Below are 24,154 nucleotides of genomic sequence, written 5' to 3'. Positions count from 1 at the left end.
TAAAATTGTGGCATTTGAACTAAGTGGATAGGAAAAGTAATAATTAGTTGATCATTTTGATGTTCGTTTTTAAATTTTTAATATTTTAATTTCAATTTTAATGGTGCCTCTTAAAGAACTGAGCAGTTGAGAGAACCTTTATTATAATAGCTCATTTATTTTTGACTTATTTTAATGCAATTACTTTAGGAAAAAATTGCCTTTTGATAAGATAGTGTAACTGTACATTTTGTGGCTTGACTTTGCTGCCCCGTTATTCAGGGCACTTAGTTCCCCATTCTGCCACCTCTGTGTTTTTTGTTTTCTCTTCTGCTCAGTAGTAATATCGCTTACATATATAGCTGATGTATTAAGTCACAAGCAAAATGTTGCTTTTCAGTGAAAATGTTGAAGGTTGATACTTGCTCTTAAAACACGCATTGTATTTTATACTTGGAGGCCTTTCTCCTAACAGCCTTGGTACTGCTCAAGCTGGCCTGCAAAAGTAGCGCTTACCCTGAATGACAGTGTCCACATCTCAGATGATCAAAGTGTAAATATAACAAGCAGAACTCAAATAAGTGTATATGCATCAAAAATAATACAGCTGTAACTTAAGTGCTGTTGCAAGTATGCTGGCTCTCATTTTTGTAGACATTTTATGTGTTCATGATTAATTTCCTGTTTAATAAAAATAATAAACTTCAAATGAATGACCAACTTTACTGTTTCCACAGAAGTCGGCTAAAATTACACCTTGCACACTGTGTAAATCCTTGAGATCTTCGGCTGAGATGATAGAGAGCACAAACAACTTAGGCAAAACTGAACTGTTTTGCTCTGTTAACTGCTTGTCAGCATACAGAGTAAAAATGGTTACTTCTGCAGGTAATTTTATTCTTTTACTCTGTTAGAAGCATAATGTCACATAGCTTATATCCAAACTTAATTTGTCTTGAAAGTAAGGCTTATATTCTTTTTGGGGTTATGGAAAGTGGTTTTGTTATTTTTTTGTTTGTTTTTTGAAGGGAAGGTGCTGAGATGGAAACATAAGGACTTGCTAACATAGATAAACCTAACAGTGACAGTGTCGCCATTTTAGCTTTGTTTTTATAGCACTTAAACATGATAATAAACCTTAATCTATTTTCTGCTCTTGTAAGTGAAGCTGGGGGGTTTAGCAGCTAGACAAATCTTGTGTGGGCATAAGCTATACCATCACTGTGACTCTTCTGCCCCCGTTCTCCAGGGTGATTAGCTTAGATATCTCTGCCTAATTTTGCTTTGAGCTAGGCAAACATATTCTCAGCTATTTTTCTTGTAAAATAGAAAAATGCATACTGACATCCTAGGGATACTGGGAGATTAATTAAAGGATCTGGTAAGCAACAGGCCCTGCATCTGCAGTGTCTGCTTCTGAATCTGAAGAAATGTTGTCTTGTGCTTCTGTGTGTACCTTGACTTGTCATTCAGAATCTCTGTTTTTGTATGCACAGTGCAAAATTATCTGCAATATGACTCAGTGTTGCATAAATCACTTTTTCTTCTCTGTTTCGCTCTCAGGTGTTCAAGTTCAGTGCAACAGCTGTAAAACTTCAGCAAACCCTCAGTATCACTTGGCTATGTCAGATGGGAGCATACGCAATTTTTGCAGCTACAGTTGTGTAGTAGCTTTTCAGGTGTGACATCTAGGATTTCTTCTTAGCTTAATAGAATTATAAATTGGTGGTATAAGTATCTGGGACGTTGGGGAAAATATGTAATATTGTAAAATAAGGTCTCTTTCTCCATTTGCTTTCCTGCAGAATTTGTTCAACAAGCCTGCAGGAATGAACTCCTCAGTCGTACCCCTATCGCAAGGTCAAGTCATTGTAAGCATTCCGTCGGGGGCAACAGTATCAGCAGGTGGCACCACCTCGACTGTGTCTCCCAGCTCAGTGAGCAGTTCAGCTGCAGCTGGTCTACAGAGGCTGGCTGCCCAGTCCCAGCAAGTCACTTTTGCCCGCACTGTTGTAAAACTCAGGTGTCAGCACTGTAACAGATTGTTTGCAACCAAACCAGAACTGCTTGACTACAAGGTAATAAAAACTAGGGCTTTTCAAGCTCATCTTTCTCAATCAGAAACACAAGAAATTGTAATTTTTGTGCTGTGGTCTGTCAGGTACTGCTCTATTGCTTGCTATAACCTGCTATGGAGGAATTTGGTACTGATTTTGGTATCATTTAACCATTATCAAAATTAATACTGATACTTACTCTTCGATCTTAAAAAACAGAAACAAAACAAAAAAACACCACACCATTGCTTGGCTAGATAAGCACATTCCTGATTCTGGTCCAAGAGGTGATCCTTATAATTCCTGGAGAAAGCACATCGGTGAGGGCTTTCTACAGAAAATGGTGCTGCCTTTGCTGAAAAGCTAAATGAACTTACTTGCTAGTGCTGTCAATTGTTAATTTCCAAGGGCATAAATATGCTTCTGGGTTTTTATTAACTATTTAAATGTAATATCTGGGTTGTGAAACACTAAAACATTGAAACGAAAACATTCTGGCTGTGTTGCAGGGTAAAATGTTTCAGTTTTGTGGGAAGACCTGCTGTGATGAATATAAGAAGAGGAGCAGTGTAATAGCATTGTGTGAATACTGCAGAATTGAGAAGATTATCAAGGAGACAGTGCGATTCTCAGGCATAGATAAGACATTCTGTAGTGAAGGTAAGAAAGGGTAAGACTTTCTCTCAGATAAACCAAATCAAAAATATCTGGTGATACTAAAAAACCTAATCATTTAGGTATAAAAAATGGATTTTAAGTCTGGAAACCTGTAACTTCATTCAGACTTCGTTTTAATGGTATGTTTCAACCAATTATTACACACATAACTGAATTTCAGAACTAGAAATGACCAACAAATATCATTTTGTTACTGAAGGCTGCTTTTGTTGTTTTGCTGTTTTTTCTTCTAGGTTGTAAACTGCTCTATAAACATGACTTGGCGAAACGCTGGGGAAACCACTGTAAAATGTGCAGTTACTGTTTACAGACTTCCCCCAAACTGGTCCAGAATCACTTTGGGGGGAAAATGGAAGACTTTTGCTCAGAGGAGTGCATGTCTAAATTCACAGTTTTGTTTTATCAAGTAAGTAATATTCTCACATAGCATCCTCTGGAATATAAAATTGTTAGCAAAAGAATCTTTGAACGTTAGGAGCTGTGTGAACTGCCTGTAGTTGACCTGTATGTCCATGAAACATACATATGTTACATACATGTGAGAGATGAGTAAATCCTTCTTAACTGCTGAGTACCAGTTTCCTATATAAAGAAAACCTAATATTGTTTGTAGAAAAAAAAACAACAGTGTTCTGCTGCTTTGTGTTACGCTATGAAAATGATGCACTTTTACAGATTTCTTTACCCTGTTTATTTGCTGAGCAGGATATGAAGAGGTCTGTGTGCAGATACTCTTTGTTGCTTTTTACATTTGTTTGATTTCTTCCTCCCTCTGTTTTCCTAGATGGCAAAGTGTGATGGTTGTAAGAGGCAAGGTAAACTCAGTGAGTCCATGAAATGGCAAGGGGAGATCAAGCATTTTTGCAATCTGCTTTGTATTCTGATGTTCTGTAATCAGCAAAATGCTTCTGACCCTCCACCCACAAACAACACAGGTAAAACAGGATGTGAATGGTATTACCTCTTGGTGTGTGTGACGGTGATAGGAGCGTTTATTTAGAAATTCAATTCAGTGAAATTTTTAAGATACATCCTCTGCTGGGGTGCATACCTGTTGTCATTGAATGGGCTCAGTTTTAGATATCTGTCTTTCTTCAAGTAGTTTCAAACTTCCACAGGTGTGAAATGAGATTGCCCATAAAGAAAACCTATGCTCTGATTTTCAAGATTGAACATAAGCACTAACTTTTCAATCACTTTCAACACCTTTGTAAAACTGGGCTCCAGGCATCTCTCTGAACAGGAGGCTGCCAGGATAATGAAGTGCCTCAGGAACACTGTTTTTGATGAAACTTGATTATGTTGCTTTCACATGGAAAGAACCTAAGAATTCCTCTAACTGAGAGTCTCATAAAAATCACCTCATTCATTACGTGTCAGGATCTTGACTGTGTCCTATACTACGGATGTGTGGTGCTGAGCACAGTGAGGCATCCACTTCTGTTGTCTCTTGAGTGCTGCTGTAATACACATACTATTAGAGACAGAAAACCGTTTTCATGCTGTGATGAACTTCTGAAATGTTTCAGTGACTGGAAAACAGCTTAAGTTTGCTTATGGAGCCAAGTCCTATTTAAACTGAAAACCTGCAGTTTGACACCTACGTACTCTTCTCATAAAGCAGGCTTTTTCATCTGGAGATAAAGTTGGAGGGTGGGTATTGTTTCTAAAATGCTGCTTTGTAAATTATGTGATTGCTTATTTTAGTTTTCTTCTGTTCGTTCTACCCAGCAAACCTTTCTATGGCACCAGCTTCCTCATCAGGCCCACCTTCTTTGAGAAAGGACTCAACCCCTGTCATAGCAAATGTGGTGTCCCTTGCAAGCACCCCTGCTGCCCAGCCTACGGTTAACTCCAACAATGTTTTACAGGGTAGGACTACTGAATATGATTTCTTTATTTTTAAATCTCTATTCCTGGATGTTTATAGTTGTTCAGGGATCTTTTCCACTGAGGACAACAGCCACTTCTTCATTATGCTTCCCATCGATACAGAAGGTTGTGGTTTTGTCCTTCCTTTCCTTACGTATAAATAATTAGTTAAATTTCTTTACATATACTAGGGAATAAGGCTTAAGGGGAATTCTTTTTCTTGACTTTGGCAGAGTATGGGTTGTGGTCCTTGACGATAAGTACACAGGCTAATCTTGTATGGTTTTCTTCTTCACAGGTGCAGTCCCTACTGTGACAGCAAAAATAATAGGAGATGTAAGTTTTACAAGAGACTCTTTTTCTCACTTTCGTCCAGATTGTATCAATAACAAGTAAAGTATCCAATAATTTAGCACCTTAATTTTGTAACTGCTTTTCCTGGTTGTGATTGAGATTTAAAACTTACCCAATTTGCAGATGTATTTTTTTGTGTGGTATAAAGGTCTTTTTGTGTCCATTGACAGAATGATTTGATGTTTTAAGACAAAGATTGTCAAATTGTGGCTCTTGAGATGCCTAGCTCTCGAACAATTTGTGTGTGGCTTCAGTACTTGAGGTTACCTTTTGTGGCCAGAAGTGGGATGTGATGCCACAGGAAGGGCTGCCACAAGAAGAAGGGAACCAGAGTGGGCTGCTGGGGCTGACATTACCAAGCTCTTGCAGCTTAGCTGTTCTTCCCCACTCCCTGTCGCTGTGGTAGTGGAGCTATGGGGAACCACTGTCACTTCTTATCTGTGAACAACTCCTAGAGTTCCAATTCTTGAGAGATCTTGCAACTCTCTTGGAATATATAATAAAATTTTGATTATATAGCTCTTTGTTTCTGGGAGATGGACACCCTTACTTTTAGCTGAAAAGTCATTTATGGATTAGAGTATGAATTTCCCCTAATGAAACTGACCCTGTTATATGAATGCACAACTGAAAATTACAGATTGCAGGACATGAAATTAGTACAAGCATGAATAGTCAGTCTGTGTATAATCAGGAGGTGACACTGATATTGCCAGCATTTGCGTTCATCTTTTATTTGTATTCTTTTTCAGTGGTTTTGCATAGATTTACTAAGGGTTTTTTTTTGCATATTTGTATCACCCAATATTTTAGTCATCAAAAGTATCTTAAGACTTTTTTAGATCTTTACCATCAGTAAGATTCTAAGATGAAAAGTTTATAGAGGTTATTTGACTACAGAAACCAAACATTCTTGTAGATCTCTTCTCTGCACTGTTAGCAACAACAACAAAAAAAAAGCTCTTTTTACAATAGTTTTAAATGATCTTTTTTATCAACAAAGAGAGTTTTAAATTGTTTGACCTTTCATAGCAGAGAACAAATATTAATCTTATGACAATACTAATCTTACGATATCCTACTACAACCAGTGCTGACTCTGCCCTCATTTATATTTTTCCAAACAGGCTAGTACTCAGACAGATGCCCTAAAACTACCATCATCACAACCACCTAGGCTTCTAAAAAACAAAGCATTGTTGTGCAAGCCAATCACACAGACTAAGGCCACCTCGTGCAAACCTCATACACAAAACAAAGAATGCCAGACAGGTATGTATTTAATCTCCAACCCATTTTATATGTCTGTATTGCAGTGGTGAGAGTAAATGATTTATGTAACAAAAACATTTTTTAATATGCTTTAAAACTTTAAATAGTTTTCAGGTTATTGCATGGTGTTTGCAAGTTGCAGTTTGCCTTACAGATGTAAAATATTTGGTCTTTGAAATTCTGAAAGCTTTATGTCTGATCAAAGAATCACAGAATCATAGAATGGTTTGGGTCAGAAGGGACTTTAAAGATCATCTAGTTCCAACCCCACTGCCATTGGCAGGGACAGCTCTCACTAAAACAGGTTGCTCAAAGCTCCATCCAACCTGGTCTTGAACACTTCTACAACTTCTCTGAGCAAACTTGTTTCAGTGCCTCATCAGCACCACAGTGAAGAATTTCCTCCTTAAATCTAATCTAAACCTACCCTCTTTTAATTTGAAGCCATTCCCCCTTGTCCAATCACTACACCCTCTGACAAAGAGTCCTTCCCCAGTTTTCCTGTAGGCCCCCTTTAGGTACAGGAAGCCCACTGTAAGGTCTCCCCGGAGCCTTCTCTTCTCCAGGCTGAACAACCCTAACTCCCTCAGCCTATCTTCGCAGGAGAGGTGCTGCAGCCCCTTGGTCATCTTTGTAGCCCTACTCTGGACTTGTTGTAGTGATGAATCTTGAGATTGGCTTTAACTCATCTTTAGTATTCTGCAGTCATCTTAACTGTGGAGAATGAAGGGTGATTCTTAAGTGATGTGCAGAAGGTTATGGAGGGAACTTGTTTTTCTCAGGACAGAATTTGTGAGTTCTTAGCTCCTCCAGCTCAAGCCACAAGAGCAGACTCATCCTCATGAAGTGTGTGATGTCTCAAAGGTTGTTGTAATTCTCACTTTCTTTTAATTACTAGATACGGATAATAAGAACTTCTGAAATTAATTCACTAGTTCTAAGATCATTTCATTAGATTTATATTTACCCTAAGATCTCTCTGTGGCCAGGAGAAAACTGAAGCACTTTCAAAGGCTATTATGTAGTCAAGACTGCTATTGAGGAGTGCTTTTTTCATCATTGCCAATATAGAAGGAGCTCGGAGTATCGAGTCTTGATGTAAACATCTCAGTGGGAGAGATGAAGCTAAGTGGGAAGATTGTTGTTGTTTTTTAATGGTACCTTTGTATGGTCTTCTAGTTAGTTGTGAGATAATTGCAATAGCACACCATTTACTTGGATGCAGACCTTAGTATTTATTTCCTCTCTCTTCCCTTCCAGCATTCATGTATATGGTCACAGTGCTGTTTATTTCCAAACTCTAGTATTAATACTTGTTACAACAGTGCTAAAGTGAAAGATGGCTGAACAAAGATGTGGTACTGTGCCCACTGAGTTACAAGCAGAAGTCACCAGTAGTGGAACTCCAAACAATTATAATGGACACTCTGAAGTGTACTGGATGGTCATATGGTCAAACCATTTTTGTTTTGTTTTTAACATAACAGAAGAAGAAGAAGAAGTTCAACCCCAAATCATTGTGGTACCTGTTCCTGTACCAGTGTTTGTGCCAGTACCCCTTCACCTCTACACTCAGTACACACCAGTTCCGCTTGGGATGCCAGTACCTGTAAGTTATACTCACGTTCACTGGAGAACTGTTTTACAGTCTTGGTTCTGAACAGGGCATAGAGAAATGTCATTGGATTTTGTGATTAGTCATACAAGTGGTATTTGGAGTCCTCAAAGCCATTTCTTTCCTTATCACATCATGCTTAGTTAAGCATTATCAAACAAAAACACCATTTTGTAGGGTTATTGCAGAAAGGAAAAAGGTTGTTCAGTTTTGATTTATTTAAAATTATATATAGTCCTAAAATATAAGTAAGATTAAATGAGAAGAACTTCCCTTGGTGTTTGTTGTTTCCCTTCATCCCTAAACGAGGTCTAATAATTTTTGCATGTCTGTGTAGGTACCAGTTCCAATGCTTTTCCCAACTACCCTGGATAATGCTGATAAGATCATTGAAACTATTCAGGATATCAAGGAAAAGATTCCCACAAATCCATTTGAAGCTGATCTCCTTCAGATGGCAGAAATGATTGCAGAAGATGAGGAGAAAGAAAAAACACACTCTCATGGTGGTATGTGGTGTTTTTAAAAGGAAACTAAATGCAGCGTGATGGTTGTCCTCTCATCACAAAAAAGAGGTAGAGAAATAGATGTAGAGAATGTATTGGCTGCTTCCCAAGTGTCCGTGCCATGTTGTATGGTCCTGTTGTCCTACCAACATTTATTTTCATGATGAATGTTCATGCAGGTAAAGTGCCAACCTAGAGAGGGCTACAATGCTTATGTCATGACTTAGTGATTTTGATTATTTATTCTTTTAAAAGCCAAACTGCATATTTGGAGATAATTTGGAGATTATCTATATAAATACTCTATTATTTTTTTCTTTTGAGAATCATTTACTCTTCTTCGGTAGTCTCATCACAAGTGGGGTATACTTGCACGTTTCTGAAGCTTTTGTAATTTCACAGAGGTTTCTCATTCAATTTTCAATAGAGCTATGCTTAGCATAGAACCCAAGTTAGATACTGAGCAGTGCTTTAAATGTCTTCGCATTCCCTTTCCCTGATCCTAGGTGCTGATTTGACTTTCGTTGACAGTAGCAGGTTGCTAGCAGTAGTAATATCCAGATAAGTATATCATGCGCTAGCGGAAGAAGGAGTCAAAGTCAAGAAGGCAGAGCAGCTGCTTTACAAGAGTATTTTCCTATCAAGCTTTTTGTAGTGGATTCTTGGAGGGTGATGCAGGTTAGAATGTGTTGGATAGTGATCATCCCGTGTAATGAAAGTGGAGCAAGATAAAAAAGAAATGAACAAAATATCCTGTTTGTCTACAGATGACTCCAATAACAAACGTGGAGGGATGGAAACATTTAGAAAAGTAAACATGGGTTAATTCTGCATTTCTGTTTTTCCATAACAGCATGACCTAGGTAGGGAGCTGGTAAAAGAACTGTATTGAAGATGATGTACCATTTTTGGAAGTACTATGACTTAATATGTTATTTTTTGGCATTCAAAATTTTGTATTAGTTATGTAAGCTGTCAATCATTTGCAGATACGTATTTCCTTCTTTTTCTAAAGGATCTCAAACGTCTGAGCATGAGCTCTTCTTGGACCCCAAGATATTTGAGAAAGGTCAGTTGGATTTTTTTGCAAAAGGACTTTGATCCTGCTATAGCTTCTCTTTAAACCCTTCTTTTTGTCTATCCTTTCTTGTAGCACATGGTTTATCTGATGACTCTCATTACAGACCAAGGTAGCACTTACAGTGGAGATCTAGAATCAGAAGCAGTGTCCACTCCGCACAGCTGGGAGGAGGAGTTAAATCACTATGCCTTACGATCGAATGCCCTGCCGGAACCAGATCCAGAAGTGAAGCAGTTCTCCAAAGGTGATGTGGAACAGGACCTGGAGGCAGATTTTCCATCAGGTCTGTATAATGTAAAGAAAAATGCATAATTGTATAAAAGTACACACAACTTTCTGAGTAAACATTGTGGCAGTAGTCTGCTTCTGAAGGGCATATGTTTTCATTTAGTAAAACTGGATATTTGAAGCAGCAGTAATATATCAGCTCTACTAAAAGTTACTTTGTTTTTTAAATATTACTGATATCTTTAAAGACAGCATTCTACAGAACCACCGACAGGATTAGCAGGTAGTCTTGCTTGACTTCTTTGAATTATCACTTCTGTGTCCCTGGGTATAATCCATATTAGTGGTGCAGAAGAATATAAGTTTGCCTGAATAAATACATCCACTACTCGGGGGGGACTTCTTTCCTCTTATGAAAATTTATTTACACAGAAAGTATGTTTATTGCCTAATTATTCAAGCATAAAGCATTGTTTGAATATATAGATGTAATTGGCATCTTTAGGATATTCAGTAGTATTTAAGTGACACTTCTACTTGGGCATGTTAAATCATACAATTAAATTCTTAATGGTGTTGATTTGACTTCAGACTCATTTGACCCTCTCAGTAAAGGACTGGGTTTGCAGTCACGTTCACGAGCAAGACGGAGACATAGAGATGGCTTCCCACAGCCGAAAAGACGGGTAAGAAAGTACTTGTGGACCATTAGTTCCTTGCACTTAAAGTAATAACATTATGTGCATGCTTATTCTCAGAAGTAAAAAATATGCTCTAGGGTGAAAATGAGAATTCAGTTTAACTGCTGTATATTTTTTTTGTCCTGTTTTGCTACATTATATAACGTTTTCTTTTCTCCTCTACAATTAGGTAGAATAAGTGTTTTCTGTTTTCGGTGCAGAACATTTAAAGAATGTTTATCGTTTCAGAAACTGCAAAATTCTTGCTTTTAAGGAGTGTAATAATCTACAGGAAAGAAGTAATTTTTCTTGTGTAGTGGAATGTATTTCTGTGCATATTTATCACAGTGAGAATTACTATAATTCGTTGTACCTTTTCTGTACAGTGTTGCTGATACTTGTCCAGATATTAAAAAATACATATATATACATTCTGGTTCTGTCAGTAGGATTTTATTATGTCAGTGTACTGCTCTTTTTATGTGATATCAAATTGAGCATCCATAGATGAAATACTTACTAAGCTTTTATTTGCTTTGCTTTGTTTGTTTTCCTGTAGGGACGGAAGAAGTCTGTAGTTTCTGTAGAGCCCCGCAATCTGATGCAGGGCTCCTACCCAGGTTGCTCTGTTTCTGGGATGACCCTAAAGTATATGTATGGGGTAAATGCCTGGAAGAACTGGGTCCAATGGAAAAACGCACAGGAGGAACAAGGGGACCTGAAGTTTTCAGGTAAACTTTTTCTCCATCTGTGGAAACAGAAATAATTAGTTGAACGGCTCTTGGTATCGTATGTTTCTCAAGAAAAAATTAGGATTAGTTAACGAGTTTTAAAATGACCATGAGTGGAGAAAAGATTTTATGGCATATTATGTTATGTCTGCCTTTTCATGTGTTTAAAAATCTCGGCTATTAAATTATAAATTGCTCTGTTTCCTATTAAAAGAGACTTTAAAGTATCAGATTTCTTTTCAACATTATAAATGTTAGTCTTTCAACCTGCCCTTTCTGTTCATTTGCATGCAGTTATTTCTCATTTCTAGAACAGATGTTTTATGCGGCTGCAAAGCCTTTACTGATCTATTACCAGGCCGTAGTTCTAAGCTGACTACACTAACTTGTCCCCATCTTTTTCATCTGTAGCTAACACATTCACAAAGTATTTGTTTGTTAGCGTAACTGTTTGCTTTAAAAAAATGTATGCCAGTCTTAAAGTCTAATACCTTATTTCCAGGTTCACAGATGGAAACAAACCTTCTAAAAGTGTACCCATTCTGTGTTGCACCCTGCCTACAAATAACTTTAGAAGGCATTAATTGTTCCTTGTGTCTCACAACGGTGGTAGATAATGACAATATAAATGTCACTTTTGTTTGTTTTTCTAATTATGGATTTATTTTTGTTTTTATTTTTTACAAAAGCACAGCAGTCCTGGGGTTTGGCATTGTCTAACTCCCCTTGTCCCTGGTCTCAGATGTGTCTTACATGTTTGCACTGAGAGTTTTGTGGGCAAGTTTTCAGAGTGCAGCAGAGAATTTGAGTTAGGATTATAATTGAGCTTTCTGGGGACAGTTTGGAAGAGAGCAAATAACATTAAATACTTCTGCAATGTAAAGAACTAAGCATGGCAAAGCTTATATAAGAAAGATCCCAAAGGGGAAACGAGCTCTGCATTTTCCTCTCTTATTTGGAATTTTTGTTGTCATTACATGAGAACAGCTGGTTTTTGTTTCCCAGAAGAAGAGCAATCACATGAATTACTATCTTTTTCTCCTGGCTAATGAAAGAAAGATTACAGACAGTTCCAGGAGGCTATATCAACCCCCACAGAGAGGTTCCCTGTTCAGTCCCAAGCAGTCACTCGCGTGAGGTGTGGAGCAGCCAAGCCTAGTAATTTCACTGCTGATTCTTTGATCAGTTCTCTGCTTGCTCTGCTTCCCTTTCTGAATCCCATGGCCCTTTAAACTCTTCATTCCTTCTCCCTTTAAGGAGTCGAATATGCTGCTCTCAACTCATGCCCAGAACTACTAGGAAATACTCAAGATCTTTTTCTCACTCAGGATTCACCTGAGTCCAGCTATAAAGGTGAAGCTGATTTTATCAACCCTACATCTCCAGCCTGAGTACATGTTACCGTTGCCTTGCCACATCTTTGGGTTCAGTGAACTTCACTGAACATTTAAATGCCTTAACTTTAAATACCTTCAGTCTTACTACTCAGTTGCGGCTTTTGTAATGGACTTACTACTCAGTTGATGGCTATACAGACTGCTGATTTTTTTTTTTGGCCAAATAGTCATTTAATTGTTAGCCAAGAGATAGGAAATAGTTCACACATTTAGTCAGACAGGGAACGTTGTGTTTGAGATAGATTATGTAAAGATTTAATCCGTTGAATTAAGTTAATTTTCATAATAATTTTCTCCACTGCAGTTCGTCCTGTGAAAGTCAAGGAGGACATTCTCTCATGCACTTTTGCTGAACTGAGTTTTGGCTTGTGCCAGTTTATTCAAGAGGTGCGGAGACCAAATGGAGAAAAATACGATCCTGACAGTATCTTATACCTGTGCCTTGGAATTCAGCAGGTAACTCAGAGAATTAGGATATTGCTGAGAACATCGAAGCTTCTGGTGTTTTTTTATGCTTTGTATCCACAGTCCCAAGTAGCTGCTTGTTTTTTTGTAGAGGCGAGAATGTATCTGTTTTGTGCTTCATTCTTAGTTTGTCTTAATCTCTATTTGGCTAATTAGTCTGGACCTTGTTTTGATTGGAGTAAATAGGCCTCTTCTGTACTTGGGAGGAATATGGTGTGGAGGCCTAGGTGTGTCTATCTAGATCCAAATCTTTTGGTTTGGTACCTTATTTATCCTATTTACATATGGGACAGATTTGTAGAAACCTGAGGCTCCTCAGAAGAATTGGCTATGTAATTAATTGGTTTAGTTCTAAAATAGCTGCACAATGCTCTTCCTATACACAAGTTTACATGGAAGAGATACCCAGCAAAGGCTGTGCTCATTCAGTGGCTCCTTCAATGGGAATAATAGCATTGTACTTAATGAATACTGAGAGCAATGTAAAGAGTCCTTGCTACCTGCCAGCGGAGGTCAGTTTGAAACAGCTGCAGAACAAATCCAGGATAATATTATCTTCTCTTGAACACTCAATATCCCAGTTCAGTATACTACTGTTAGGGTCATTTTGTTGTTGTTAGAATAGCCTGTTTGTTACTTTCCTTAAACAGTCATTTGGAGATAAAGAATCAAATGCTACTTGTAATGTAAAACCTACCATTTGATTAGGCAAGGAATTACCTTTTTTGTTTCCTGGCTATACATGAAAAAATGTAGAAAGAGTTAGAATTCAAAGTGCCATTGATAAGGTCTAGGAGTATCAGAATTTTTTGTGTTCCAGTTCTGACTTATTTATTGATACATGCTTCTGGCCTCTAGAAAACTTTCTGGTTTGTTTGCTGCTTGACAGAAGTTTAAGGGACTTTTATGTTGATGCTGTAAGTTGAGCTATTTCAGCAGCCTAGCACTGAGCCTATATCTATTGTCAGAAAGTACTAGCATGTGAAGTTCTTTTCAATAGAAGGGTACTCAGTACCTCTTCTGTTCTGTATATGCAGACTTTGCAAGGATAGTTAATACCTAGATGATGATTTTTTCCAGAAAAGAGCTCTAAAGCTTGAAATAGTAACAATAATTTTTGCTTAGATCTCATTTCATACCAGGGAGGTCCCAGTCCCTGCAGAAAATCTGATTTAATATCTTAATGAAGGTTTCAACAAGGTATTTTGGACCATTGGACACTTGGACATAAGAAAGGAAGAAATCTGATGTCCTGTATCTTCTCTGCAATGTTATGTAATCATAAATTGTATGTCTTCCTTTTTTTCTCTCGTAGTACCTGTTTGAGAATGGTAGAATAGATAACATTTTTACCGAGCCCTATTCCAGGTTTATGATTGAACTTACAAAACTTTTGAAAATCTGGGAACCTACAATTCTTCCAAATGGTAGGACAATTATTTTATTTTGTGTAGCTGCATGACAAAACCTTTAATTGAAATTAATATTTTCTCAATGCCATGAAGAAGCATGTGATCTGAGACATTCATATTAGTCTCCTCTTTCTCCACCATGCAGTTGTTTATAGTAGACTAGAATCATGGCTTTTGTGTCTGTCTCCAGTTACGGATTACACTTAAATATGTCTTTGCCTCCAATCAGTCTCTCAGCTCCTTTGAAAGAAAGGTTTCCTATTCCTGTGGTGAAAATACAAGTTATTTTCCTTCAAGTTTTAGCTAATCTTTTTGAATACAGGTAGCCAGAACTGTGTGTACTTTTTGAGATGAGTTACTCACCTCTAGTTCCATGTAGAGTTGCACTAGTTGTTCCATATCAGTATAGGAAAAACTTCTGATAAATCAGAGGATCACATTAAAAAATAGTAGGAGACTTGTTTAAACTCCTCAATTCCAAGTTCTTCTCAACTTGCTCACTTCCACATTGAGTTCCCAAATTCTGCAGGTATTTTTAATTGGTCTTCAAGTATGATCATGCAGTTTATAAAGCTGGACACTGGTAATATAAGTATGCAAGATCTTTTTCAGAGTACCACTGAAACTTAAGTGATGTTGGCAACTCCAACTGACTTTTCATTTAGAAATCAAACTTTCTATTAATACAGAAATAACCCAGTTACTTATAGATAGTATAATATATAGTATAATATTAGACAGTATATAGTATATAGTGTAATATAGACAGTGTAATATAATATATAGTGAAGTTTTCTTTCACAGCAGATCTCTTGTAAGGCTCCATTTCTCCTTTCCTAACTAACTTACAACAATCAAAATGGTCTATTTGTTATGGATGGTACATTTTAAACTCGTGCTCCATGTCTTAGGAATTTCACGTTTTTGCAGTTGGATGACTGGTTTAATACAGTGAAATTAAAACTTAGTGAGATTCTGCTGATGTGTGCAATCTTCCTTTATATCCTTCTCTCCATTCTTCAGGTATTGGAAGATCATGCTGTTCCACAGCTTGGTTCTCCACGCTCCCTCTTAGGTTCATGCATGCAGTGCTCTTGATTTTATATTACAATTGCTTATGATAGGTCTGAATTTGATCTGATATGCAGGTCGTTCATATACAAGGTGAGCTGAAAGAGGACTTATATGCATCTTTGACAGAATCTGCCAATATAATTTAACTCTTTTCTGCCTTCCTACCCTGCTCATATATGATGCTTTCACTTCCTTTGGGGAGATTCTGAAAATCTGCTAGATTGCCAGTGGTCCTTAAAAGCTGTTTATTTGTAACTGAATATGAGGAACTGTCCTAAACTTGCATAAATATCCCTCTTCTTTTTCTTTGCCCGTTGTCTCTAGGTTATATGTTCTCAAGAATTGAAGAAGAACACCTATGGGAATGTAAACAGCTGGGTGCATATTCCCCTATAGTTTTACTGAACACACTTCTATTCTTCAACACCAAATACTTCCAACTAAAGAATGTCAGTGAGCACCTGAAACTGTCCTTTGCCCATGTTATGAGACGCACCCGGACTCTGAAGTATAATACTAAGATGACATATTTACGTTTTTTCCCACCCTTTCAAAAACAAGAGGTAGAATCAGGTAAGTGAATACTTTCTGAACATTTGAATTTCTGCAATTATATTTGTGTTGTCTACTCCTTACTTTAAAAAGGGCTGGGGAGAAAAAGATATTAGGGAGTAGGCAGAGCTATGGGTAATTTGATTTCTGTTATTATCCGGCACATTTTCAAATTTTTTCACTGTAGGATGGTTTAAAGGTAAATTCTGATGGACCAAAGGCATCTAGTAAAAACTTACAAAATAGGTGCCAATGTTTGCCAAGAAATACTGTTTTTTATTTGCAGTTATTTTTTGCTGTTTTGAAAAGGGAAATGTTCGATCCTGAGAGGGGTAGCAGAGAGTATTTCGGTAGGATTTATTAGAAAGATGGTTGTGTTCAACTTCTAACTGAAAACCTGGAAGTTATGCTGTCTGCCATTGTGAAGTGACTTTGTAAGGGTATCAAGTGGGATCATGAAACTATTGGTTTCTTCAGTTAATGGTTCCACTGTGTTACATTAATTGTCCTTTATTAAGAAAAAAGAGATTCTCCATATTGTTCTGCTAGATGCTGGTTCTAGAAGAGGAATGGGCTGTGGACACCCTATAGCTTATGTGATCTTTTGCCCATCCAGCAGATCAAAGCAGTGGACTTGTATGTGGTTTTGAATGACAGATAATCACTACAAGTAGCATGCATCTGTGTGTTGCACAGTTGCATCAGGCTGGTGCTAGGCTAAGTGACTAGATCTTATTCTTAAAGTGCTGTTCTTCACTGAACTTCAGTGATGCCATTTTTGTGTATCCAGATAAATTATCTGTAGGCAAAAGGAAACGCAGTGAAGATGAGGAGGTTTCAACAGCAGTGGAAATGGCTGAAAATACAGATAATCCCCTGCGGTGTCCAGTCCGACTTTACGAATTTTACTTGTCAAAATGGTAAGTGATGGAACTTGATTTTTGATCTGTATGTAGACTAGAACAGGTATTTGGGCAAGTATCCCCCCACAGACATCATGTTCCTTGTGAAAGATGGTAGGAAAAGTGTGAATTAGATAACAGTGCTGATGGCTTTTGCCTGCTGAAATGGGAGACTAACTTTATTTAGGAGTTAGAAATTAGACTATATAGCAAGGACATAGATATAAATCATTTTGTCTTTCCCATTTTGTATAATTTTTAGGTAGATCACTGAGCAGGTATGGTGTTCTTCTCTTTTCAAAGAAAATACACCAAAAAAAGTAAACAGGATCTCATTAGTGTCAGCTACAACTCAAATAAATCACCCTCAAAAATGCACCTACTGAGCATACTACAAATAGTCCCATTACTTAGGCAAAGGCATGCCTAGCAGCTGTCCTTACTCTTTGTCTCCCTCTTCTTATCTTTATTGTACTCAGTTGCATATCATTAGAAGCTGTTAGTTGTCCTTGGGCTGTGAAAACATTTCCATGCTCCTCATCATATATCATAGCTCCTGCAGAGCCCCTGCAGTGGTGCAAGCAGCAGTAAAAATTCACTTTGCTGTTTTAATGTGAATATTCCAAAGCCAAGCAGGAGGAATTCTTGCTCTGGAGGACTTCGTCTCTTCCTACCAGCACCTGAAAGCTGCCTCAGAGTCTGACGGTCAGATGGGCTCACCATTCTGCAGCACGAGTGGGCAAGCTAGGATTTAGTTTTGCTAGTGCTTGAACGTTCATTGCCCCGAAGTACAGCAATTCTGGAATATTAGAACCTGTTTTATTCAGAGATTAAATGTCAGATGCATCTGTCAATCGTACCAAGACACTAGTATTGTTAACTGGATGATAATATGATTGAAGAACCACGTCTATAAAGAAGTCATGCAGAATTTCTTTGTTTCTTTGTAAGCAACTTAGAGAACCTGGAAACAACTTAAATGTTCACTGTAAGATGAAGGGGGGAAACCAAATCACAAAGAAATAGATTTTAGTTATAGTGCTTCAACTGTGGTGTTGTAGTCTCAATGTAACTTTAATTTCCTTTGCTGTTTCTCCATCACAATTTTTGTGACTAGGACTTTTAAAGCCGCCTTCTGTAATGTGTTCTTCCTTTCTTTACGTTGACAGTTCTGAAAGTGTGAAGCAGAGAAGTGATGTATTTTACCTTCAACCTGAGCGCTCCTGTGTACCTAATAGCCCCATGTGGTATTCCACATTGCCAATAGACCCAGGAACTTTGGACATCATGTTAACACGTATTCTTATGGTGAGGGAGGTACACGAAGAACTTGCCAAAGTCAAATCAGAGGACTCTGATATTGAGTTATCAGACTAACTGAAGTGGGGTATTTTCCTTTGAATACACATCAGAAGCACCAAACTGTGAATACGTCCAGCCTTTGGAAAAATGTGTATTAAATAAGCCAAGATAATGTCACCTACAGGCATATTTTGAACCACAGCGGATGTACAAACTGGAACTGGAAGGAGGCAAGCTATGTAGGCTGCAAGAAACAACGTCCTGTGGCAGGCAGCGATAAATCCTCTGAACAAATTCAAGATGAACTAACCTATTTAAGTGGTGCATAAATCCTTCATCTGTTTAGGGTTTTAAAAAATTGTGAGATATTTTTAAGGAAAATGGTTGTGTAAAATCTACCATGACGATATCGGGCATGGAGAGCTAGACCGTGGCTCTCGTGACCTCGCAGCCTGCTGGCTGGCAGTCCTTGCTGCCAAAGAACACGTGGAGATCTGAGAGCTCTTCACGAGGACAGGAAAGCGGTGGTATTTAGACAGACAGACACCTTCCGTTATAAATACACGTACACATATGCTTTTATAATATTTTTTAAAACTGGGATCAAATGTTAGCAAGGCAGAAGCCGCTGGCGTATCTGCCAGGGAAGCTGTCTAAACGTACAACTGTCTGGCTGCTGTTCAATGGTCACACAATGCCAGAGTCTAGCTCTCGGTCCAGGCTAATAGCTAACTCTACCTGTTTGGTCTTCAATGTGGAAGAGGTGCTGTAGGTCAAACTTCAGAGTGATCATGTTACGGGACGGACATTTTTGGGTTATGTACAGGAGAGTGACTGTCCTGGGGTATGTGCAGAAAATCCCTTTACTAGCCCAGTAGCTCTGCAGTCTGTTGATTATAATCTAGCAAATACTGTGGTGCGCGGAAATTTTTTTTCCCTTACGGCAGCTTTCCTTTCTCCTCTTTCCCCTACTCCTATGTTTTTGGTTATTTTGTAAGGCAAATCTGGAGGGCCTTGTCATTTCAAATGAAAGTTACACGCACTCTTTCTCTTTCCACCTTTGCAACACGTGCAGTGTTGTACAAAGGATGCAGTATTACTTCTGACAACAGAACTGTGGTAGAAAATTACCATGTGTGTCTTTTTCCCACCCCACCCAAAGAGATTTAGTCATAGTGTTGGAAAGCAAAAGAGACTTTTTTGAGGCTCGGCTGTTACTGCATCTTTCTGAAGAGAAAAGCTCCCACGTTGTGTTTAGAGGACAGGACGTTATCAGATACTGTCTGTACCTCCATTTTCTCAAGCTATAGATGTTTGTTTCTGATGACGAGTTACCGCAAATTCATTGGAAACCCAAACTATTTTTAAAGAAGAGAATTGTATGGGTTTTATCTAGTTCTGGTCAGTTATCCATCTTCTGTAACAGGGGTCTGATATTTGATCTTGTCACTAAAATTTCAAGAGATGAAAATCAACAGCCTTGAATTATATTTCCTTTTTTTTGTTTTGTTTTGTTTGTTTTTGTTTTTGTTTTTTTTTTTAATTATTTTTTTAGCAGTAACAAAAGTAATTTAACAAAAATAAAATCAGAAAGTAGTCTATTGACGTTGTGTACTCGGTAGTCCTGTCCCTGCCTGTAACAGATTTCACTGATGTATTTTTTAATACAGAAAACTATGTGAAAAGTAAACCTGCCCCTGATTCTGTCTGATCAAAGCCCATCTGTGTCTGTCTTTTCTGATCAAAGATGCTGCTTTCTCCATGTCCTGGCTTGGCACTCCCGGGGGGAAGATACTTTGGCTGTAATATGTACCCTTCAGTAACCTACCGTGGCAGCACTTGGAGGTTCAGTGGTGATCCTGTAGGTTAATTTCATGTTCTGTGAACACTAACCTGTCCCTCCCCATAGTTATATTAAAATAGTTTAATAGCAGGCACAGTATTTTGTATTGGAATGGTTCATAGAATGTTTCAGGGGAAAAAAAAAAAATCGTTCTGGAGAGATTAGTGTATAGGGGATTAAAAAAAAAAAAAGCCTGAGCTGTGTTAGTTGCACACAGGTGTGCCCAGAACCTCAATATTAGTAGGAGGCAGGAAGGATCCAGGAATTACGGTATTTTCTGGGCATCCCACGTACGAGTGCAGCAGTTCATGTCCGTATCAGGTTGCCTTTGCCCTTTCGTTTCCTTCCCCTGACATCTCTACCTGGGAAACGAGCAAGGGCAGCAGGCAGGACAGGCACTGGGAGGCCAGGTTTCAGTTGGGTGGAGCAGAGGCTGTCAACAGAGTAATATCACAGCTGAGTTTTCCCTTAATAGACGGGAAGCATTCCCATAGAATAAAGTAGTATATTTGTATATTACGAGTAATGTATTCATTTTGCTCCTCTGAAGACCCTCACTTTTTGTTGTTTGTGAACACTTTCACATATGTTGATTTTTTCCAGGTACTTGGAACGACAGATTTTCGCCCCTCGCGTTCTGTCAGCAAGGAGAGTTAAATCACGTTAAGCTTGACCGGCTGTAAGCAAAGTTGTTAAACATGGTACTAACTCCTTTTATTTCATAGCTCTGAGATGAGAAGGGGTTCAATGCAGCATCTTTTGGTGATATAATTTAACAGAACAAATAGTTTCAGTTTCCATTTCTGGAGCCAGACACCTCCCGCTCGGGGGCCCTTTGTCAGCGGTGTGCTGGGGTTATCTCAGCCTCCTGAGCCATTCGTAGTCAGTCTGGCTAGAGTTCATGCTGACTTGCAAGGTCAACTCATTATCTCCAAGGATTGAAATATATTTGTGGATTATATACACAGTATTGAAGGTCTGACAAAGTTGTTTATAATAAAAAGTAGCTGAATCACTCTCTAGCCACGCAACACTGTTTGTTACTTGAAATATTCTTTTAAGGAGAAAGATCATGTGTTAGTCTCAGTGTGGACAGAGAAACAACAAAGATGAGAGAGAGACAGACAAGTAGAAGGTAATGCTTCCTGTTGACAGGGTTTCTTCTTTATCTGTGTGCCTTTCCACTGCTAGAAACACATTGTTTAACCGTCTCTTAATTCTCTGTGTGCGGAGATGACAGCACAGCTGTACAGGCTGTCTAGTTGGAGAGTTTGGAAGTGAGCGTGTTACTCGTTACCGAGGATATTCCTGTAGAGAATTGCAGTTCTGGCCACTAATGCAAGTCTTGGGGTTTTGCAGAGATTTTTATTTAAAATGCTTCCTGGAGTGCAGCGGCTGCCTGTGCAGCGCTGGCGTTTCCCTAGCCGCTTTCATTCTGAGAGGTGCTCGGTGCAGTGCGTACATTCCTGGCTTCAGCTGACTACAGAAGGAATCTGAAGGCACTTTGAATGTCACAGCTAGGTGCAAAAAGAAGCTAAATTATCATAGGAATTATTCTGTCAACCTGATTAATGACTGATCTGAAAGAAAACCCTGAATTTCTCTGGCAGTAGTCTCCAGCCAAGTGCTGTCCCCTCCGAGACTTGAAATGAAAGGGCAGCAAAGTCATTTGTTTCATGCTTCCTAAGGGTATGTACAATGGCGAGGCACCACCGACGAAGTTTTAGTGCTGGGGTTACAGAAGTGCTGCTGAATGTGCAGTAAAGTCTTTGGGTTTTGGTAACAATCTCAATAACTCCTTTCAGTCCCTCGAGCACTAGTTTTGCTGCTGCCTTCAAAAAGAAAACAACAAATGCTATCAGATAAAGTCTTTATGGTGCTCTTTTCAACCCCCAGTCACCATGCTCTCTGTGCAAATTGGACTTTCGAGTTTTGCTAATATCAGCACAACAGGTGTTCCCCCTGCTCTTCTTTGTCTTTCAGCAGCCATCCATTTGAAAGAGTTGTAACAGTTAGAGCAGAGGCAAAAATTAAGATTTGTTCTCTTGTATTAAATTGCTGCTAATCTACAGTATGTCCCAAGTAGAAGGGACAAGATTTGCAAGATTTGCCGTACAAGACTTGAAGAAATAACAAGTTTTTGCAATCAACTTAGATTCCCTGTTTCTGCAAGGATGTTTACCACCAGTCGCTGTAGAGGCTGCAGCGTTCTGCAGGGCAGTAATCTGTGATGCCCAATTACGATGATGGAAATCTATTGAGTATTTCTCTGCTTTTTTTTTCCCCCCTTTCTTTTGCATAACAAACCACCCAGTTTTGAAGATGGTGATTTGTAACCAAGGATGAGCACCACAGTGTGTAGAAATCATGGACTATGGACAAAAAAGTCTAGAAGTTTTAGAAAAGAGGGAAATTGTTCATTTAATCTGTCTTCTGGCATGAAGGTATCCCTTCTGCCTTTGTCCAGGGGCTTCCGTGGCAAGCCCACACCACTTGGCTGAGCTATAAGACCTTCAGTTTTCTTCCTCTCCATTTCCATGAAGCATTCAGTAACTTTTATGTTGTGCTTTATGAGGAAACTGGTTTGGACTTGCCAGGAAGACAGAGTAATAACGGAGCACACAGTGGAAGAGAAACCACTGAATGGTACTGACGGGTCTGTGCAGTGGAGTGCTGTTTCCCTATTTACTGCGCTGGTTTGCTCAGGTGGGTGGTTGTATGTGGCAAGAAACTAAATTAAATAATATTTAACTGTATAGGTTTCGTCATTTTATATTCAGAGCTCCTCGATTAGATGCTATTATGAAAAATACGTGAATTTGGGCGCAGATCAAAGATGGGACAAACATAGAGAACCTGATTTTTAAAGGTGTCTGAGTTTCTGCACCCAGACTGCTAGCTTTTCTGCTGATTTGTGGCGAATAGCAAAATCTGCAACAGCTTTTGAAATTTTATCTTAATTATCATCAATAGATGCTGCAGCTGTTGAGGTCATTAGTGCTCAGTTGATTGCACCAGTGCTAGATCTGGTCCAGGGAGTACTGCAGAGTTGTGGAACGGTTTTAAAAGTTGTAAAGGCTTTAAGGAGCCCAGACATCTTGGATTCTTCTAGTCACAGTACTTAAATTTCCATTGGACAATAACGGTCACTAAACTAATGGTTTTTCAGCAAAGATTTGTTTTTTTAATAAAGACACAAAAACTGGAGTATCTTAGATTATCACTTGCTTGGAGGGAAAAAGGGAATTTATTACAAGAAACTGTCAAGCCAAACAAAGCATCAAACACCAAATCTCAAAATGCCTCCCAAGTGCATGATTTTAATTAACAAAATTCCAGTCCCACTTCCTCGTGTTCAGACTTAATTGATGCAGGCTGCGATACCCACAGTAAGTACAGCTTGGTAAACTTTGTGATTTATATTCGCCTGTTAGATATGCCAATGAACAGCATACCTAGGGCCTTCGGTCTACAAGACTTTGACCTTTTTACTCTCTCTATATTAGTAACACGAAAAGCCGGAACGCTTGGAAAAGGTCTTTTAGGGCTGGAGCCAGGATTCTCCGTCTAGGAAGAGGGTGTGGGTGACTGCTCTTGACGTGATCCCCAGGTGAGCCACTGACTCATTCTGTAGCCCAGGAGCCGGTGTAGACGTAACTACTGTTGTATAGCTGAAGCCTCATGTTTGGTCCCTTGCCAACCTGTACCTCGGTTGTACCCATCTGTAAATTGGCCAGACTTTCCTACCTCGTTTGGGCATTATGAGGCTAAATTCTGTAGGATGCTTTGCAGCCCCGTGATGAAAGGTGCTATATAGCTGCAAAGTGTTACTTCAAAAGATTTAAATAGGTCACCAGTGCATCATAACCTATATTAAAAAGACTTTTCTTATATGAGAATTTATAGAGTTCAATGTATGGTATTAATAAGTGAATTACTGAGACCCCAAAAATAGTTTTTGTTTGAATCGTATCTGTATTCTGGAAAAGTGATTAAAAACCTTTAACCTTAATAAAAGAGTACATCCTCATTTCCTGTATTATGTTGGAATCTAAGTTCAAAAGCAGAATCTCCTATGTTTTAAGGGGGGAGGGTTTCGTTGTTTTTAAGCCAGCATTGAAATAGCAGCTTAATATCTTCACAGCAAGGCTTGG

The 24,154-nt window shown here is 38.6% G+C and overlaps 1 protein-coding gene across 6 annotated transcripts in view; it reads left to right on the top strand.

Moving 5' to 3' along the window:
- LOC106038019 (zinc finger MYM-type protein 4) overlaps positions 1 to 24,030 on the top strand; it is a 46,199-nt gene extending 22,169 nt beyond the window's left edge. For 3 of the 6 annotated variants that reach the window (XM_066982673.1, XM_066982676.1, XM_066982675.1), the window contains 20 exons: positions 717 to 867; positions 1,543 to 1,658; positions 1,785 to 2,057; positions 2,546 to 2,696; positions 2,948 to 3,120; positions 3,499 to 3,649; positions 4,446 to 4,586; positions 4,885 to 4,922; positions 6,068 to 6,212; positions 7,700 to 7,821; positions 8,165 to 8,336; positions 9,349 to 9,402; positions 9,518 to 9,697; positions 10,234 to 10,328; positions 10,882 to 11,053; positions 12,755 to 12,906; positions 14,231 to 14,342; positions 15,726 to 15,974; positions 16,744 to 16,873; positions 18,025 to 24,030. In XM_066982673.1, the coding sequence (XP_066838774.1) occupies positions 717 to 867; positions 1,543 to 1,658; positions 1,785 to 2,057; positions 2,546 to 2,696; positions 2,948 to 3,120; positions 3,499 to 3,649; positions 4,446 to 4,586; positions 4,885 to 4,922; positions 6,068 to 6,212; positions 7,700 to 7,821; positions 8,165 to 8,336; positions 9,349 to 9,402; positions 9,518 to 9,697; positions 10,234 to 10,328; positions 10,882 to 11,053; positions 12,755 to 12,906; positions 14,231 to 14,342; positions 15,726 to 15,974; positions 16,744 to 16,873; positions 18,025 to 18,232 (2,985 nt within the window). In that variant the 3' untranslated portion in view covers positions 18,233 to 24,030. Of the gene's footprint in view, positions 1 to 716; positions 868 to 1,542; positions 1,659 to 1,784; positions 2,058 to 2,545; positions 2,697 to 2,947; positions 3,121 to 3,498; positions 3,650 to 4,445; positions 4,587 to 4,884; positions 4,923 to 6,067; positions 6,213 to 7,699; positions 7,822 to 8,164; positions 8,337 to 9,348; positions 9,403 to 9,517; positions 9,698 to 10,233; positions 10,329 to 10,881; positions 11,054 to 12,310; positions 12,407 to 12,754; positions 12,907 to 14,230; positions 14,343 to 15,725; positions 15,975 to 16,743; positions 16,874 to 18,024 lie in introns of those variants that run through there. The other 3 variants (XM_066982677.1, XM_066982674.1, XR_010826504.1) reach the window with 3 other exon arrangements.
- The last annotated feature ends 124 nt before the right edge of the window (positions 24,031 to 24,154 follow it).

Source organism: Anser cygnoides, chromosome 24 (genome assembly GCF_040182565.1).
Source record: "Anser cygnoides isolate HZ-2024a breed goose chromosome 24, Taihu_goose_T2T_genome, whole genome shotgun sequence".
Taxonomy (NCBI): Eukaryota; Metazoa; Chordata; class Aves; order Anseriformes; family Anatidae; genus Anser; species Anser cygnoides.
This window is presented reverse-complemented; position numbering and strand designations above follow the sequence as displayed.